The following is a 16,038-nucleotide window of genomic DNA, read 5'->3' on the forward strand; positions in this document are numbered from 1 at the left end:
GCCCCGCGGGGCGGGGGGCGGATGGCTCTGCCCGGTGCCGGCGCCGCCGCGGCCCCCGCCGTGTCCCCGGGGTACCCCGAGGTGCCCCCCGCCTGTCCCCAGCGCTGTCCCCAAGTGCCACCCCCCGGTGCCCCCCCGGCGAGGCGGCTCCCGGTAACCCGAGCGGGCTGCGCTGCCCGCTGACATTTTGGGTGACCCCCCCCTCCCCCAGAGCGGCCCCCCGGCACGGGGGGATCCCCCCCAAAGCTACCCAAAGCCATCCCTAAAACCTCACAAAACGCCCCCACCCAAAGCCCCCCCCAGCCCCCCCCAGAGCCCCAATCACTGGGGGTCCCCCCAAAGCCCCCCAGGCCGGGGGTCCCACCCGGAACCCCCGCGATGTGGGAATCGGGGGGGGCCCGGCTGGGCCCGGTGCCACCGGGAGATGTCCCCGCACTGTCCCCGCCGCTGGCACGGGGGGGCACGGGTGGCACTGCCAGGCCCGGGACTGGGGGGCGGGGGGGGCACGGGGTCAGCGGGGCCGTGCCGGTCTGTCCCAGTCCGGACCGGTCCATCCCAGTTTACCCCAGTCCCTCCCTGGCTGTATCCCCGCTGGAACCTGAGCCCAGATTTTGGGAATCAGAATGATGATGATGATGATAATAATAATAATCATCATCATCATCATTATCATCATCAATCAATGATCAATATTGTTTTACAATATTGATTATAATTATATTACACATTATGTTAACATATAACTTTCATAATATTGATTAATATTAATACTTTACGCATACATTATTATATTATCATTATCGTTATTATCATCATTATTATTATCATTATTTAACCACAAGAAGAATTAAAATATATTGGTTTAATCTACAAGATGGCGAAAAGACAAATCAAAAGTTAAAACCAAGCAAAAAAAAATGTCTAAACGCAAAGAAATCTTTTAATAGAAACTCTAATATATGTGCATGAACTCCTGCAATGGAGTCTAGAGAGAATATTATTTAAGTTGAATAAATATTAATATATTTTATCTTTTATATTTATATATAAATAAGATATATTTAATATAAACGACCACTATATGATATTAAATATATATAATTTATATATTAAAAAAGGTTTATTTAATATATTTATATTTGCATTTATGTTTATATTTATTTAACTTAAACCACGTTCTTTACAGATTTCTCCATTACAGGGAGTACCTGCATATTCATATCAATAAATACGAATAAAAACAAATTAATTAAAAATATAAAAATAGAAATATCAAGCAAACAGCCAAGCACCTCAGCGCTGGATTTAAACCCTTTTATCCCTTAATGCACTTTATAAATATTTAGATTTTATTGCAGTAGAAATAGATATAAATTTTATAAAAATTTAAATCGTGTTTCCCACCGGGCCGGGCGGAACCGCGGGGTTCGCGTGGCTTCACCCAGGGCGCCGCCATCTTTGCATGTTGACCAATCAGAAGCCGAGATTCACCGTTAGCCCCGCCTTCCGATGTGTATTGACCAATAGCGTGCGTTAATGGGAGGGGACGCTGAGGCCCGTGCGGCGGTTGCCACGCCCCTTCGGTGGGTTGGCCAATGGCGTGCCGCGGTGGGCGGGGCCAGGCGGGCGCGGGGAGGGCAGCGATGGCGCTGAGCGGGGCCATGAGGGCGGCGAGGGGCAGGTGAGGGGACAGGGGGACAAAGGGGACGGGGGGACAGAGGGACAGGGGGCACAGAGGGATAGAGGGGGCAGGGGGACACGAGGATGGGGGGTTACGGGAGTGGGTGAGCCGAGGTTTGGGGGTACCTGGGGAGAGAATTACCTGGGGAGGGGCAGGATTTGGGGAGGGGGTCTCACCTGCGAAAGGGATCCATGGGCAGGGATCTTACCTGGGGAGGGGATCCAGGGGGAGAAGGGTCACCTGGGGAGGGGGTCCACGGGGAGGCCAGCACACCCCTGGGTGCCCACGGGGGTCGTCCCCGCTGTGTGACCACCGGGGTGTGCCCATAACGCCCCCTCCATCCCCCCCAGGTGTGCTCGGGTGCTGAGCTCAGTGCCACCCGCGGCGGGCACAGCTGCTGCCAGGGGCACAGGTGGCTCCCCGGGCACAGGTGACACCATCTTCGCGCTGTCCTCGGCGCCGGGGCGCTGCGGCGTGGCCGTGATCCGGGCCAGTGGGCCGGGCTGCGGGGCCGCCCTGCGCAGCCTGGCCGGGACCCCCGGGCTGCCCCCGCCCCGTGTCATGGCCCTGCGGCGCATCCGGGACCCCCAGACGGACGAGAGCCTGGACAGGGGGCTGGTGGTGTGGTTCCCAGGTGGGGACACTGGGGACACAGCTGGGGACACGGGGATGGGGACATGGGGATGGGGACATGGCTGGGGACATAGGGATGGAGTGTGGACACAGGGATGGGGACATGGGGATGGGGCTTGGGGTCACGGGGTGGGGACATGAATAGGGGGTTCAGAGTTGGAGACATGGGTTTGGATTTGGGGGGCATGAATTGGGGTTGGGGGACACAGGTTTGGGGTTGAGGACATGGGTTTGGGGCAGGGATTGGGGTTTGGGGGGCTCAGTGCCCTGTGGGGGTCCTGGGGCCTGGCAGAGCCCCCTGGGCTCTGGGGTTGGAGTCACCCTTACACTGATCCCATGGAGCTGCTTCTAGGGAAGGGTCTCTCCTGGCACTCCCCCAAGGCCGTTTTTGGGGTGTCACGGTGTGGGGGGGGCTGCCTGGCAGCTGGGGGTGCCCACCCAGCCCCGTGTGCTCACAGGGCCCCACAGCTTCACCGGGGAGGACTGCGCTGAGCTGCACGTGCACGGGGGGCCCGCCGTGGTCAGCGGGGTGCTGCGGGCCCTGGGTGAGCCCCGACCCCCTTCTGACCCTGTTCCATCCTATCCTGATCCTATTCCATCCCTCCTGACCCTGTTCCATCCTATCCTGCTCCTATTCCATCCCTCCTGACCCTATTCCATCCCATGCTGCCTCTGTTCCCATCCCACACTGCCCCTATTCCCACCCCTCCTGCCCCTTGGGGTGCTGTGGGTCCTGGGTGAACCCTGATCCCTGCTGATCCTATTCCATCCCATCCTGATCCTATTCCATCCCTCCTGCCCCTTTCTTAGCTCCCCTGATCCTTTCCCTCTTCTCCTTGGGATGCCGGGTGATCCTTCCCCATCCCTCTTCCCCCTTTATTTTGTGCACTTCCCTTTGGGATCCCGGGGGTTCTTCCTGATCCTCCCTGTCCCATTTCCCCCCATCCCCTTTCCTCCTTCCCTTTGGGATCCTGTGGCTTCTGCCTGATCATCCCCTGTCCCATTTTCCCTTCCCCTTTTCCCCCTTCCCTTTGGGATCCTGGGGAATCCCCTGTCCCATTGCCCCCACCCCATTTCCTCTTCCCCTTTCCCCCTTCCCTCTGGGATCCTTGGGGTTCTGCCTGATCCTTCCCATCCCATTTCCCCCATCCCTTTGGGACCCTGGGGATTCCTCCTGTCCCCCCGTTCCCGGGACCCCCTCCATGTTGCTGTCCCCGCCGTGCCCGGTGCTCCCCAGGCCGTTTGCCGGGGCTGCGTCCGGCCGAGCCAGGCGAGTTCACGCGCCGGGCGTTTGCCCACGGCAAGCTGGACCTGACGGCGGCCGAGGGCCTGCGGGACCTGATCGGGGCCGAGACGGAGGCGCAGCGGCGCCAGGCGCTCCGGCAGCTCGAGGGGGACCTGGGCCGGCTCTACCAGCGCTGGAGCCACTCCCTCACCCAGGTGGGGTCACCTGCGGGGCCACCGAGCCCTCCCGGGTGGCCACTGAGCCTTCCCAGGTGGCCATTGAGCCCTCCCAAGTGGCCACTGAGCCCTCCCAGGTGGCCACCGAGCCCTCCTGGGTGGCCAGCAGCTCAGGGGTGACTCCCATCCCAATGGCAGGCGCTCGCCCACCTGGAGGCCTACATTGACTTCAGCGAGGATGACAATGTGGAGGAAGAGGTTTTGGCCCAAGGTGAGCCCCTGCTGTCCCCACGTCATGGCTGTGTCCCCATGGTGTCACTCTGGCAATGGAGACGTCCAGGGGGGCTTGTCCCATCCAGCCACTCCAGGTCCTTGTTTGTCCCCCTGGCTGGGATATGGGGCCTCTTCCTGATGTTTTTATCCCAGATTTAGGGATCAGGACCCGGGGTCTCTCCTGGTGTTTTTCCCCAACCTGGGGCTCAGGCCCCACTCTCCCCAGCCGACCTGACCCTGCCATGTCCCCGCTGTCCCCAGCTGGGCTGACCCCACCGTGTCCCCGCTGTCCTCAGCTGGGCTGTCTCTGCTGTGTCCCTGCTGTCCCCAGCCGGGCTGACCCCGCTGTGTCCCCGCAGTGGCTGTCACCGTGCGGGCGCTGCTGCAGGAGCTCCAGGGCCACCTGCGGGACGGGCGTCGTGGGGAGCTGCTGCGGGGGGGGGTCCGGGCCGTCATCGCCGGCCCCCCCAACGTGGGCAAGAGCAGCCTGCTCAACCTGCTCTGTGAGTGGGCCATGGGGGCAGACGGGAGCCATTCCTGCTGTCCCCAGGCCATCATGGCACCTGGGGTGGGGACCAGGCGTGGAGGGGTTGGGACAATGCTCAGAATTCCAGAGGGAACCATTCCTGATGTCCCCAGGCCATCATGTCACCCATGGTGGGGACAGGATGTGGAGGGCCCGGGATAATCCCCAAACCCCCCAGACCATTCCCGCTGTCCCCAGGTCACCCACGGGCGTGGAGGGGTTGGGATAATCCCCAAAGCCCCCGGACCATTCCCGCTGTCCCCAGGTCGGCGCCCGGCCGCCATCGTGTCCCCCACAGCGGGCACCACCCGGGACGTGCTGGAGGTGGCCCTGGACATTGGGGGGTACCCGCTGGTGCTCAGTGACACCGCGGGGCTGCGCCAGGCCACCGACCCCGTGGAGCGCGAGGGCGTGGCCCGGGCACGGGCCCGGTGAGTCTTGGGGGTTTTGGGGGGTTTGGGGGGGGTTTGGGGTGTCAGTCCGGATGGTGACATCACCCCGTGTGTCCCCAGGTTGTGCCAGGCTGATCTGGTGCTGGCAGTGCTGGATGCCACCTCGGTGTCACCCACGCCGGTGGCTCTGGGGGCGGCGCTGGCGGCGCTGGAGCCGCCCCCGGGCACCCCCTGCGTGCTGGTGCTCAACAAGGCCGACCTGCTGGGGGGGCACGGGGGGTCCCCGAGTGCCACCGGAGCCCAGGGACCCCCTGCCACCCTGCTGTCCTGCAAGACGGGCGAGGGGCTGGAGGCGCTGCTGGAGCTGCTGGCACAACAGCTGGCACAGCTGTGAGTCCGGGGGGTCCCAAACCCTCTTCCTGGTTTATGGGGATGGCTGATCCCCCTTCTCCATGGCTGATCCCCTTTTCCATGGCTGATCCCTTTCACTTCCCAATCCCCTTTTCCCTTCCTGATCCCCTTTTCCATTCCTGATTCCTTTTCTGTTTCCAATCCCCTTTCCCGTTCCAAATCACTTCCCCATTCCTGATCCCTTTTCCATTCCATTCCCTTTCTCGTTCCTGTTCCCATTCCCATCCCATCCCATCCCATCCCATCCCATCCCATCCCATCCCATCCCATCCCAACCCATTCTATTCCCATTCCCACCCTCCAGGTGCGGGGATCCCCTCCTGGGCTCTCCCAGCCTGACTCAGAGCAGGCACAGCCGCCACCTCGGGGCGTGCGCGGCGGCCCTGGAGCGCTTTGGGGACCTTGGGGACAGTGGGGACCTGGCGGTGGCAGCCGAGCAGTTGCGGGTGGCACGGCGGGAGCTGGGCAGGATCACCGGGCATGTGGGCGCCGAGGATATCCTGGATATCATTTTTAGGGATTTTTGTGTGGGGAAGTGACAGTGGCACTCCCTGGGGTGTGGTGTCGCCAGGATTAAACCGTGGTGCCTTTGGTGGCTTTGGTGTTGTCCCCTCGCTGGTGGCCGTGTCTGGGAGTGTGTCCCAAGCCCCAAATGTGGGAAAAAAAACCCTGAGAAAAGTCCCAATTCCTGGCCAGGGGGACAAACCAGGAGCTGGAGGGGAAAAGCCACCCCTGGTGTTCCCATTTGGGGTGTCCCCATCCCCAATGTGACATGGGGCACATCCCTATGCCCTCTAACCCCAAGGATCCAGCCTGAGGGGTTTGAGACCCCCAGGATCCATCCCAATCCACGGAATTCCCCCAAACCGTGGCAGATGTGGGCTCTTGCTGGTGCTCTGCCACCCCAAAAATGGTGGCATCTCCTGGGGACACCCCTGTGCCACCCCCCTGTGCTATCCCCTGGGCGGGAGCTCGGGAAGCACCTGGTGCTCCGAGATTATCCATGGAGGAATTCCAGGAAATCCTCTGGCAGTGCCTGAGGCCCCCCCGGACCTTCAGGGACAGTGAGATTTTTGTCACCCTTGTCACTTTTGTCACCACGGTGCCACCCTGGGGCTGGGCAGGAGGTGGGGGGGTGGTGGCATCGCCACCCAGGAGGTGGCAGTGCCCTTCTCCTGGCACAGACACAGCTTGGGGGACACTTGGGATGGGGAAAGGGACAAGGGACACTCCGGGAGGCCTCGGTGGCGCCTGGCGTGCGGGCAGGGACGGCGGGGCAGGAAAAGGATTTTCCACAGGAAACGCAGCCGTAAATCCCAGGAATAAATCCTGGGAATAAATTCCTGCCCCACTCCGGGGGGGCCCAGGGGGACAAGGACAGCGTGGTCCCTCATCCTTTGGGGACAAGGACATCCCTGTGCCTCGTCCTTGGGCATTTCCCACCCCTCTGTGCAGAGCTGGGATGGAATTCCCGCTCCCCATCCCAATTTTTCCATGGATTTCCATCCACACAAGTGGCGAGTTGTCCCCAGATTCAGGGCTGGGGAACAAGGACAGCGCTGTCCCTCATCCTCTGGGGACAAGGACATCCCTGTGCCTCATCCTCAGGCGTGTCCAACCCCTCTGTGCGGAATTCCCGCTCCCAAAATTCCCAATTTTTCCATGGATTTCCATCTGCAGGAGTGGCATGTTGTCCCCAAATTCAGGGCGGGAGGACAAGGGCAGCGCTGTCCTCCATCCTTTGAGGACAAGGACATCCCTGTCCCTCGGGTGTGTCCCACCCCTCTGTGTGGAATTCCCGCTCCCAAAATTCCCGATTTTCCCATGAATTTCCACCCACACGAGCAGCGAGTTGTCCCCAGATTTGGGGCCAGCTGTTGTCCCGCTCCAGCCGAGAGGCAGGGATACATCTGAGGGGACACACGGGGTGGGGTTGGGGACACGGGGACAAAGGGACAGAGGGAGGGTGGCCCTGGGGCAGGGGTTGCCATCCGTACTGCGGGAAGCACTTCCTGGGCGGCACTCCTGGTTTTCCATGGGATTTTCCAGCGTTATCCACTGTGGGAAAATGGGATCAGGGCGGGGGCACCTCTGGGAGCCCTGGGTGGCCCGGGGAGGGTGGCCTGGTGTCACCTCTGTCCCCTCACCTGGCGTTCTTCAGGGTGGCCGTGTACTGCTCCATCAGCTGCAGCATCTGCTGGAGCTCTGCCGGGTTCTGCATTCCTGCTGGATTGGGGTGGGACCCATGGGATGGGATCCAGGGGAGCGGGGTGGATTTGGGATGGGATCCATGGGATTGGGATTGATGGGATTGGGATTGATGGGATTGGGATTGATGGGATTGGGATTGATGGGATTGATGGGAGTGGGGTGGGATTGGGATGGGATTGGGATGGGATGGAATCCGTGGGATTGGGGTGGGATCCATGAATTGCGATGGGATTGATGGGATGGGCACCCAGGGGACATGGTGACCCCCCAGCGTGTCCCCAGTCCCCCCAGGGACTCACCCATGGTGCCCAGGGTGGCCGGGTTCTTCAGGAGCTCCATGTAGGTGCCCGTGCCAGGGAAGGAGCCTGAGCGGGCGGTGCTGCCCGGCACCCGCGAGCCCGGCAGGTCCAGGTGGGACATCTGGGGGGACAGCGGGGGCACTGCTCAGGGGTGGCACCGCCCTCAGCAGGAAATTCCCACTTAAACAAAATCCAGGCGTCAGGAAGGAAAACCCCCGTGTAGAGGTGCCCGTGCCCATGTCCCTATGGGAGTCCCCATGTCCCCATGGGAGTCCTCATGTCCCCATGTTCCCAACCCCATGTCCCCAGTGCCCCAATGTCCTCTCCCCATGTCCCCATGTCCCTGTGTCCCCGTGTCCCCAGTGCCCCATGTCCCCAGTTCCCTGTGTCCCCGTGTCCCCACCTTGGTTCCCATGCAGACCCCGAGCTGCTGCCTCAGTGACTCCGCCGTCGCCGCTGCCTCCTTCCTCTTCTCCTCCAGCTCCTTCCCCACCTTCTCCTTCTCCGCCTGCATCCTCTTCCTCTCCTCCTCGCCGTCCTTCTCGCGCTTCTCCAGGCCCTGGATCCTCTTGTGCAGCTCCTGCGTGTCGCGGGAGCAGTTGTGGCGGCACTGCTGCACGCTCAGCTCACAGCTGCTCCTCCACACGAAGTGCGCGTCGCGCTCCTGCTGCCGCCGCAGCAGCCCCTCCACGCGGTCCCGGATCTGCCCCAGCTCCTTCTCGGCTTCTTTGCACTGGTATTGCTTGGCCAGCTCCGAAATCCTCAGGATTTTCTCGCTCACATCGCTCTGCAGGGAGCTGCAGCGGTGTTTCTGCACCTCCAGCTCCATCCTGCTCAGGTCGCCCTCGGTCCTGGCGCTCTGCAGGTCCTGCTGGCACCTGTCCCTCTCACGGGTGGCTTTGGCCAGCTCAGCCTGGCTCTGCCGCCCGCTGTCCTCCAGGCTTTTCTTGGATGAGCTGGCCTGGTCCAGCTGCCGCTGCAGCTGCAGCTTCTCGGCTTTGGGGGGAGTTGGGGGACAGGGTTTGGCTCTGGGGGATTTGGGATCTGGGGGTTTGGGTTCCCCCAGGTGCCACCCCGTGGCTTGCGGTGACTGGTGCAGGTCACGTGGGGGTGCTGGGGGTGCCCAGAAAGGTGGGGAGGGAGAGTTGGGTGCCCAGGGGTTTTTTGGGGCTGGGGGTGTCTCTTACCATTGCAGGTGGTGTTGATGAGGGTGGTGATCACCTGGCACTCGGTCAGCCTCACCTGCCGGAACAGGAGCTCCCGCAGCTGCGTGGGAGGAAGAGGAGGAGGAGGAGGAGGAGAGGGGTCAGAACATCCCAAAAACACCCCCGGCACCATCCCAGTCCCCAGAGGTAACAGAGAGAGCCCAGGGGATGAGGAGGAGGAGGAAGAGGAGCGGGGTCAGAGGATCCCACAAACACCTTGAGAATGAGACACCAGGACTTGGAGAGGAGGAGGAGAAGGAGAAGGAGGAAGAGGAGGAGAGGGGTCAGAGAATCCCAAAAGGACCCCCCAGCATCTCCTTGTGGGCTCTGGGAGAGGTCTGGGGGAATGGGAGGAAGAGGAGGAGGAGAGGGGTCAGAACACCCCAAAAACTCCCCCAGCATCATCCCGGTCCCCACAAGCCTCAGAGAGAGCCCGGGGGATGAGGAGGAAGAGGAGAGGGGTCAGAACATCCTGAAAGGATCCCCAGGCACCCCTTCAGGAACTCTGGGAGAGCTGTAGGTAGGAAGAAGAGGAGAAGGAAGAGAACCCCAAGATTGGAGACCCCTTGACCAAAACCCCCTGGCACTTTCTGGGCTCCCCTCGCCGCCACCACCCCAAGGGACAAGCAGGCAACATCAGCGTCACCTGCCAGCGGTGCCACCCTCCCCCGGGAGTCACCTGCGGGATGCTGCTGGAGGCCTGGCTACTGTTACACTTCTCCAGCTCCCTCTGCACCTTCAGCGCCATCCCCTGCAGCTTGTCCTTGTCCTTCAGGGTGGCGTTGAGCGCGCGGCTCAGGTTGGCGTTGGTGGCGCTCAGGGTGACAATCCTGCGGTAGTGGCTCTGCACCTGCTCCTCCAGGAGCCTCAGGTGGGTGTCGGTGCCCGCCTGGGCGTTCCCGTACACCATGAAGAGCACGAGCCCCAGGATGATCAGGAATTGGATCAGCGAGGTGAAAAGGAAAATGTATTTGAGGTAAAAACCGCAATCGCGCTTCGGCATCGCCTCCTTGTGCTCCAGCCCGAACTTGGCCATGGCGAAGCTGCTCTTCTCCATCCTCGCCGCCGCTCTGGCCGCCCCACCCCGCCGGGACCGCGCTTTTCAGGGGGGCCGCACTGGGGCGGGGCTGCTCCCGACGCCGTGTTTATATCCCAGGATTTAATATTTCCTCCTGCCAGGCTCCTTCCTGCCGTGCCGGATGCTCCCGGGGACCCGCCGGGTTATCAGGGCACAGCTTCTGCTGGCATTGTTGTTCCTGAAGTGTGGAAGGGGAAAAAATAAATGGGATTTCATTCCCTCCATCCCATTTTAGTGCCCGGCACACCCCTGGAAGTGTCTGCCCCGAAATTCCCACTCCCGGGGTGAGAATTGCAGGGAATTCAATCCCGCTGGGTGATCAGGGCGCTGGGATTGTTGTTCCTGGAGTGGAGGGGGAAAAAAATGGGATTTCGTTCCCTCCATGCCCTTTTAGTGCCCCTGGAATTGTCTCCTGCCCCAAAATTCCCATTCTCAGCGTGGAAATTCCAGGGAATTCGATCCCACCGGGTGATCAGAGCACAGCATCTGCTGGGATTGTTGTTTCTGGAGTGGAGATGGAGAAAAAAAGTGGGATTCCATTCCTTGCAACCCATTTTGGTGCCCAGCGCATCCCTGGAATTGCCTCCTGCTCCAAAATCATGGGATTCAATTCCTCCGATCCCCATTTTGGTGCCTGGTGCCCTGGAATTGCCTGGTATTGTTTGGAATTATTTGGAATTGCCTCCCACCCCAAAACTCCCACCTCCGGCACCGGAATTGCCGCGCTGATCCCGCCGGGAGCGCAGGGTGGGTCCCCGGGGGTGCCGGGGGGACCCCGAGGGTGGCACGGGGGTGGCACACGGGGACGGGGACAGCTCGGGTGGCACCGAGCGAGGCGAGGCAGGGACGGGGACAGGGACCGGAGCAGCTCTGCCGTGGCTTCCCAGCATCCTTGGGTCCGCTTTGAAGCGGGTTTCCAGGAAAGTTGGATTTTCCTGCGGCCGCATCCTGTGCAAAGGGCAGCGACGCATCCGGCCCCCCCCTACTACGAGCCCCTCGACACGCCGGGAGGGGACAGAGGTGACATCCCGGTGTCCCCTGGGGCTCTCCCAGCGGCTCCCCGGGATCGGGGAGATCCCAAACCCCAAACCCGGGTGGGGCCCGAGCAGCATTCCCCGCCAGAATGGGGAGGGGAACTGGGAACGACTGCTCCTGAACTGGGAACAGAGTTCCCACGGTGTGGGGATGAGTTAATCAGGGCGGAGGGTTAATTGGGGCTGTTAATTTGGAAATGGGACGGGGTGGGGGGAATCTGTGGGGTCCCGGGAGGCTGCAAGGAACCCTCGGGATGGGATCCGGGATGGGGCATCCCAAAGGTGACACCGGCGGCGCGGGGGGCGGGGGTGGCAGTGTCCCCTCAAGGGTGGCAGTGTCCCCTCGGGAGGGTGGGGGTGGCAGTGCCCCCTCAGGGGGTGTCAGGGATGGCAGTGGCCCCCTCGGGGGGGTGGCAGTGTCTCCGCGGGTGACTCACTGTTATTTGCAGCTCAGGAAAAGGAAGCGGCGGTAGCTGAGAATGGCTCCGGCAGCGACACCGGCCGGGCCATCGCAGACACTTCCCTGTCCCCGAGGGACGAGGAGCAGCCAGGGCAGGAAACAGCCACCGGCCAGGGGTCAGCGCCCTGCGGGCCCCGCGGCCCGGCCCCCCCGAACTCCCCGAACCCCCCGGGGCACCCCGGAACCCCCCGGGCGTCCTGCGGGGCTGGGGGATCACGACATCCCCGTGGGATGGGGACAGGGGGACAGTGGCTGCAGCAGGGCCTGGACACCCCCAGACACCCGGTTTGAGGTGGCACTGAGGGACAAAAGGGCCGTGTCACACCCCCACACCCCCCCCTTCAACCATGACACCCCAAACTCCACCCTGTTCCCTGCGCTGGGTCCCCTCCATGTCGCCAAGGTGACCCCAAGGCCACCCCAACGCCCAGGGACCTGCAGGGACCAGGACTGGGGTGGGGACACGGTGACAACCCCGGCTCTGCCATTCCCGGCTGGGCGGAGCCACCGTGGCAGCGATGTCCCCGTCCGGGGACAGACACCGGGGGTGGCTCCACGGCACGGGAGTGGCTCTGTGTCCCCCAGTCCCCCCTCGGGGTGTTTTGGGGTCCCTGGCAGAGCCGTTAGAATCCAGGATGGGAGAAATCCCTGGAGTTTGGGGAGGGGCCAGTTGGGGTCAGAGGGAGAGGGGACAGCGGGCTGGTGATACAGGGAGATGTCCCGGTGAGCAGTGCAGCTTTTATTGCCCAGTGTTCCCAAAATCCCCCAAATTCCCGCTGTTCCCGGGTTCTGGAGTGCTGTGGATATGGCCGGAGCCCCCAGAGGGGATTTCAGGGAAATCTGTGCCCAGGATGAGCCGAAACTGCCCCAAAAAAGTGGAGAAGGGACCCCTGTGTCCCCTGTCCAGCTGGGACACGGGATGGGGACACGGCGGGACAGGGACACGGGGTGGCAGCACTAAGGGGTCGGGGCGCAGTGGGATTGGGATGGGATCGGGATTGAGGTTGGGATCAGGACACAGGATGGGATCAGGACATGGGATGGGATTGGGACCCTGTGGGGCCAGGGATCAGGGATCAATGGAATCAACAGGTCAGGGATCAATGGAATCGGGGATCAATGGGGTCAATAGGATCAGGGATCACAGTGGGATCAGGGATCAGTGGGGTCTGTGATCAATGGGATCAGGGATCAATAGGATCGGGAATCTTGGTGGTATCAGGGATCGATGGGATCAATGGGATTAAGGATTGATGGGATTGGGTATCAATGGGGTCGGGTATCAATGGGATCAGTGGGATGCAGGGTCAATGGGATCGGGGATCAATGGGATCAGGACCATCTCCCACCCCCACAGCTCCCGCGCTGCGCTGGATTCTCCGGGGCTGGGCCAGCCCCGCAGGTGGCAGCGCTGGGGACACTGCGACAACGGGGATGTGGCGCTCGCTGGGGAGGCCGGGGGGGCTGCGGACCTCAGCCCTTCCTGCAAGGGTGGAGGGACGGGCAGTGAGTCCCGCACGGGCCCTGCTGCCCTGGGGACAATGGCAGTGACACCGCCGCTCCTTGCTGTGCCTCCTCCCGGGGCTGTCTCCTCCTCCCGGGATGTCCCCCCTTGCGGGACCTCCCAGTCCGTGGGCTGTGACACCTTCCCGGGGTGTCCCTTTCCCGGATTGTTCCCCTCCCCGGGCTGTCCCCACCTCCTCGGCTGTCCCCTCACTCTGTCCCCCCTTCCCCGTTCTGTCCCCTCACTCTGTCCCCCCTCTCTGGGCTGTCCCCCCTCTCCGGATGTCCCCCCCTCCTCGTTCTGTCCCCTCGGTCTGTCCCCCCTTCCCCGTTCTGTCCCCTCACTCTGTCCCCCCTCCCCCTTCTGTCCCCCCCCGCAGTACCGGTGACCCGGGGGACACCTGCGCCCGCTGCCTCTGTCCCGGGCCCGCCGCCGCAGCGCCTCCAGCTCGGCCGCGTAGTCCCGGCTGCGGGGACAGCGGAGCCACGTCGGGGGGTGACCCTGACCCCGGGTGGGGACACGGGGGGTACCCAAGGGGACGAGGGACAGGACAGGGGGTCGCCAAGGAGGGACAGGGACAGGAAAGGGCAGGAGGGGATTGCGGGGACACACGGGGGTCCCCATGAGGAGGGAGGGACAGGACAGGTTGTCACAAGAGTGAGGGGATGGCTGCTCTGGGGGTGGCCCACCCTAAGGAGGGTGACAAGGACCTGACAGGGGGATATCCCCGAGGGACAGAGAGATGTCACCGAAGGACAGGGGGATGTTCCCGAGGGATAGAGGGTGTCCCGGGGGACAGAGCCCTTACAGGCTGTCCTGCAGCTCCCGCTGTCGCCCCTCGCAGCGCTCCCGGCGCTCCCACAGCTCCCGCTGCTGCTCCAGCGCCTCCTGCAGCCGCCGCCGGAGCCCCCGCGCCTGCTCCGCGCCCCGCGCCACCTCCTCTGGGGACAGCGGCGACACCGGCTGGTCACGCCAGGACGGAGCGCAGCCCTCCCGGGCCGGGCTCCTGGCGCGGGGCAGAGCTCACCTTGCAGCGTCACTTTGTCACCGGCCAGCTCGGCCCGCTCCCGCCGCAGCGCCACCAGCTCGTTCCCCAGCGCGGTGACATTGGCCTCCAGCCTGGCCTGGGGACAGGGGATACGTGGGAACAGCGGTGGGCAGTGTCCACTCCCCCGACTCTTCATCCGCTGCCAGAGCCCTTCTGCTCCTCTGCCTCACTGTCCCCCCATGTCCTCAAGCTGTCCCCACGCTCCTGGTGGCCTTGGGTCCCCCTCACATCCTTCTCCCAAGGTGGGGACACGGATTTGGGGACAATCCCCCTGCCCTGGAGGGATGGCTCATCCTGAGGGTGGGGAGCACAGGAGAGCTCCAGGTCACCCATGTCCCCAAGTGTTCCCACGCTCCTGGTGGCCTTGGGTGCCTGTGCCCCTCCCATCACGTTCCTCAAAGGGTTGGGGACGGGGCTTTGGGGACAATCCCTCCTCTCTGAGGTGACACTCATCCTGGGGGAGATGTGACCTGTCCCAGCAGGCCGAGGTCACCCCGCGGGTGTCATCGCTGGTGCCAGGGAGGGGACAGGGGGACAGGAGCTCTCCAAGAGGCTGCCCAGCCCTACCCAGCTCCCGGCGCCAGCCCCGGGAAACGGGGACATTTTCCAGCCTCTCCGGGCCATTGTTCAGCCGGATGAGCCCGAGAGGGGCGGCGGGACCCGGCTCTTCCTCCGGGCCCTTCCCCAGCTGCAACCGCAGCTAAAAATACCCGGGAAGGACAAACCGGGAGCTGCGGCCCCGGCACTGCCTCGGGACCCGGTAATTACCGGGATGGAGCCGGGAACAGCGGCCCCGCCGGGAGCGGGACGGAGCGGGGAGCAGCCGGGGCTCGTTTTTGAGGTGTCCCCTGCAGGGATGGGGCGACTTTGCTCCCCTAGAATGGAGCCAAGAGCATGCTGGGCTCGTTTTTGGGGTGTCCCTGTAGGGATATGACGGCTCTGCCCCCTTGGGAGCATCCAGAGGTTGTTTTTGGGGTGTCCCCTGCAGGGAGGTGGCGGCTGTCTCCCCCAGGTGGCTGTGCCCGTGTCCCAGCTCACCATCCTGGCTGGAACGGGGAACAGGGATGGAGCAGCCCCCGGGCTTGGCTGCTGGCCAGGGAGGGAGGGACAGAGGACACTGCTGAGGGGACAGGGAGTGCTGTCCCTATCCTCTTTGCCACCCCAAAGTGACCGAACACCTTGTCCCCATTTCCTGGCCACCTATGGGGACAACGGATTTGTCCCCATCCCTCCGGCCACCTACCGCGCGCTCCCGGCAGGACACGAGGCTGGCATTGTCCCTGGCGCTGTCCCCTTGTGCCCGTGCCAGCTCTCGGCGCAGCGTGTCCCCGTCGCTCCGCAGCCGCTCCCGGTCCCGTTCCAGCTCCCCCAGGTGGGTCCCGAGCTCCCGGCTCTCGTTCACTGCCCGCTCCCGGCAGCCCTGCAGCTGCCCCAGCGCCTCGGAGCGCCACAGCGACACCGCCACCGCCACTGTCACCGCCGCCACCAGCACCAGCAGCGCCGCGCACAGCGCCAGCACCTTCAGCGTGGCCCTGGGCACCGCGGGGTCCATGCCGGAGGGGACAGAGGGGACAGGAATGGACAGGAGGGGACCAAAGGGGACAGGAGGGGACGGAGGGAACAGGAGAGGACAGTCGGACCTGCTCTGGCGGTGGCCGTGCCGGGATGTGGCGGTGGCGCTTCTGGTGACACTGTAATTGTCGCGCGTGGGCTGAGGTTTGTGGCAGGTCACGGCCCAGAATAGTTTTTGTTTGTGCTGGACAGGGGACAGCTCTGCCCCAGCTGCGAGGACATTAGCTGATGCATTATTGTATATTGCTCTGTATGTAAAATGGCCTTTTACCTCCACACACATGGTCAGTTTGCAGGAGGCACTTGGCAC

General features: G+C 63.0%; 3 protein-coding genes and 1 long non-coding RNA gene across 9 annotated transcripts; 2 read left to right on the forward strand and 2 right to left on the reverse strand.

Moving 5' to 3' along the window:
• The first annotated feature begins 1,625 nt into the window (after window positions 1-1,625).
• Window positions 1,626-5,913, forward strand: GTPBP3 (GTP binding protein 3, mitochondrial). Its single transcript, XM_039702498.1, has 9 exons — window positions 1,626-1,681; window positions 2,032-2,315; window positions 2,773-2,859; window positions 3,552-3,754; window positions 3,914-3,986; window positions 4,348-4,491; window positions 4,780-4,945; window positions 5,027-5,296; window positions 5,622-5,913. Exons 1-9 carry the CDS (start codon window positions 1,644-1,646, stop codon window positions 5,854-5,856), a joined length of 1,500 nt encoding a protein of 499 aa, XP_039558432.1. The 5' UTR covers window positions 1,626-1,643; the 3' UTR covers window positions 5,857-5,913.
• A 662-nt stretch (window positions 5,914-6,575) lies between these two features.
• On the reverse strand, window positions 6,576-10,104 carry LOC120499077 (plasmalemma vesicle associated protein). 3 transcript variants are annotated; one of them, XM_039702500.1, is made up of 6 exons: window positions 9,712-10,104; window positions 9,015-9,093; window positions 8,231-8,823; window positions 7,828-7,948; window positions 7,465-7,540; window positions 6,576-7,375 (listed from the first exon to the last, which is right to left on the reverse strand). In XM_039702500.1, exons 1-6 carry the CDS (start codon window positions 10,087-10,089, stop codon window positions 7,369-7,371), a joined length of 1,254 nt encoding a protein of 417 aa, XP_039558434.1. In that variant the 5' UTR covers window positions 10,090-10,104; the 3' UTR covers window positions 6,576-7,368. The 3 variants fall into 3 exon arrangements, with proteins under 3 accessions (XP_039558434.1, XP_039558433.1, XP_039558435.1); XM_039702499.1 differs by having other exon boundaries at window positions 6,582-7,375; window positions 7,465-7,543; XM_039702501.1 differs by lacking the exons at window positions 6,576-7,375; window positions 7,465-7,540; window positions 7,828-7,948 and adding an exon at window positions 7,955-8,170 and having other exon boundaries at window positions 8,211-8,823.
• On the forward strand, window positions 9,042-10,339 carry LOC120499079. The gene is made up of 3 exons (XR_005626802.1): window positions 9,042-9,179; window positions 9,808-10,008; window positions 10,212-10,339. It is a non-coding gene; the product is annotated as an uncharacterized LOC120499079 (long non-coding RNA).
• On the reverse strand, window positions 10,178-15,986 carry LOC120499078 (putative ciliary rootlet coiled-coil protein 2). 4 transcript variants are annotated; one of them, XM_039702503.1, is made up of 5 exons: window positions 15,400-15,986; window positions 14,136-14,232; window positions 13,917-14,049; window positions 13,509-13,574; window positions 10,178-10,288 (listed from the first exon to the last, which is right to left on the reverse strand). In XM_039702503.1, the coding sequence occupies exons 1-5, from the start codon at window positions 15,706-15,708 to the stop codon at window positions 10,192-10,194; spliced, it is 702 nt and encodes a 233-aa protein (XP_039558437.1). In that variant the 5' UTR covers window positions 15,709-15,986; the 3' UTR covers window positions 10,178-10,191. The 4 variants fall into 4 exon arrangements, with proteins under 4 accessions (XP_039558437.1, XP_039558436.1, XP_039558439.1 ...); XM_039702502.1 differs by lacking the exon at window positions 10,178-10,288 and adding an exon at window positions 12,347-13,136 and having other exon boundaries at window positions 13,491-13,574; XM_039702505.1 differs by lacking the exon at window positions 10,178-10,288 and adding an exon at window positions 12,949-13,087.
• Between the last annotated feature and the right edge of the window lie 52 nt (window positions 15,987-16,038).

This window comes from Passer montanus, unplaced genomic scaffold, assembly GCF_014805655.1.
Source record: "Passer montanus isolate IOZ18808 unplaced genomic scaffold, ASM1480565v1 scaffold156, whole genome shotgun sequence".
Taxonomy (NCBI): domain Eukaryota; kingdom Metazoa; phylum Chordata; class Aves; order Passeriformes; family Passeridae; genus Passer; species Passer montanus.

Coding starts and splice junctions, on each gene's coding strand:
- GTPBP3 (XM_039702498.1), top strand. CDS start 1,644: ATGGCGCTGAGCGGGGCCATGAGGGCGGCGAGGGGCAG. Junction 1,682..2,031: donor ATGAGGGCGGCGAGGGGCAG/GTGAGGGGACAG, acceptor CATCCCCCCCAG/GTGTGCTCGGGTGCTGAGCT. Junction 4,946..5,026: donor GTGGCCCGGGCACGGGCCCG/GTGAGTCTTGGG, acceptor GTGTGTCCCCAG/GTTGTGCCAGGCTGATCTGG.
- LOC120499077 (XM_039702499.1), bottom strand. CDS start 10,089: ATGGAGAAGAGCAGCTTCGCCATGGCCAAGTTCGGGCTGGAGCACAAG. Junction 9,094..9,711: donor CCTCCAGCAGCATCCCGCAG/GTGACTCCCGGG, acceptor CCTCCCACGCAG/CTGCGGGAGCTCCTGTTCCG. Junction 7,544..7,827: donor GGCCACCCTGGGCACCATGG/GTGAGTCCCTGG, acceptor ACCCCAATCCAG/CAGGAATGCAGAACCCGGCA.
- LOC120499078 (XM_039702502.1), bottom strand. CDS start 15,708: ATGGACCCCGCGGTGCCCAGGGCCACGCTGAAGGTGCTGGCGCTGTGC. Junction 14,050..14,135: donor TGACAAAGTGACGCTGCAAG/GTGAGCTCTGCC, acceptor CGCTGTCCCCAG/AGGAGGTGGCGCGGGGCGCG. Junction 13,575..13,916: donor CGGGAGCTGCAGGACAGCCT/GTAAGGGCTCTG, acceptor CTGTCCCCGCAG/CCGGGACTACGCGGCCGAGC.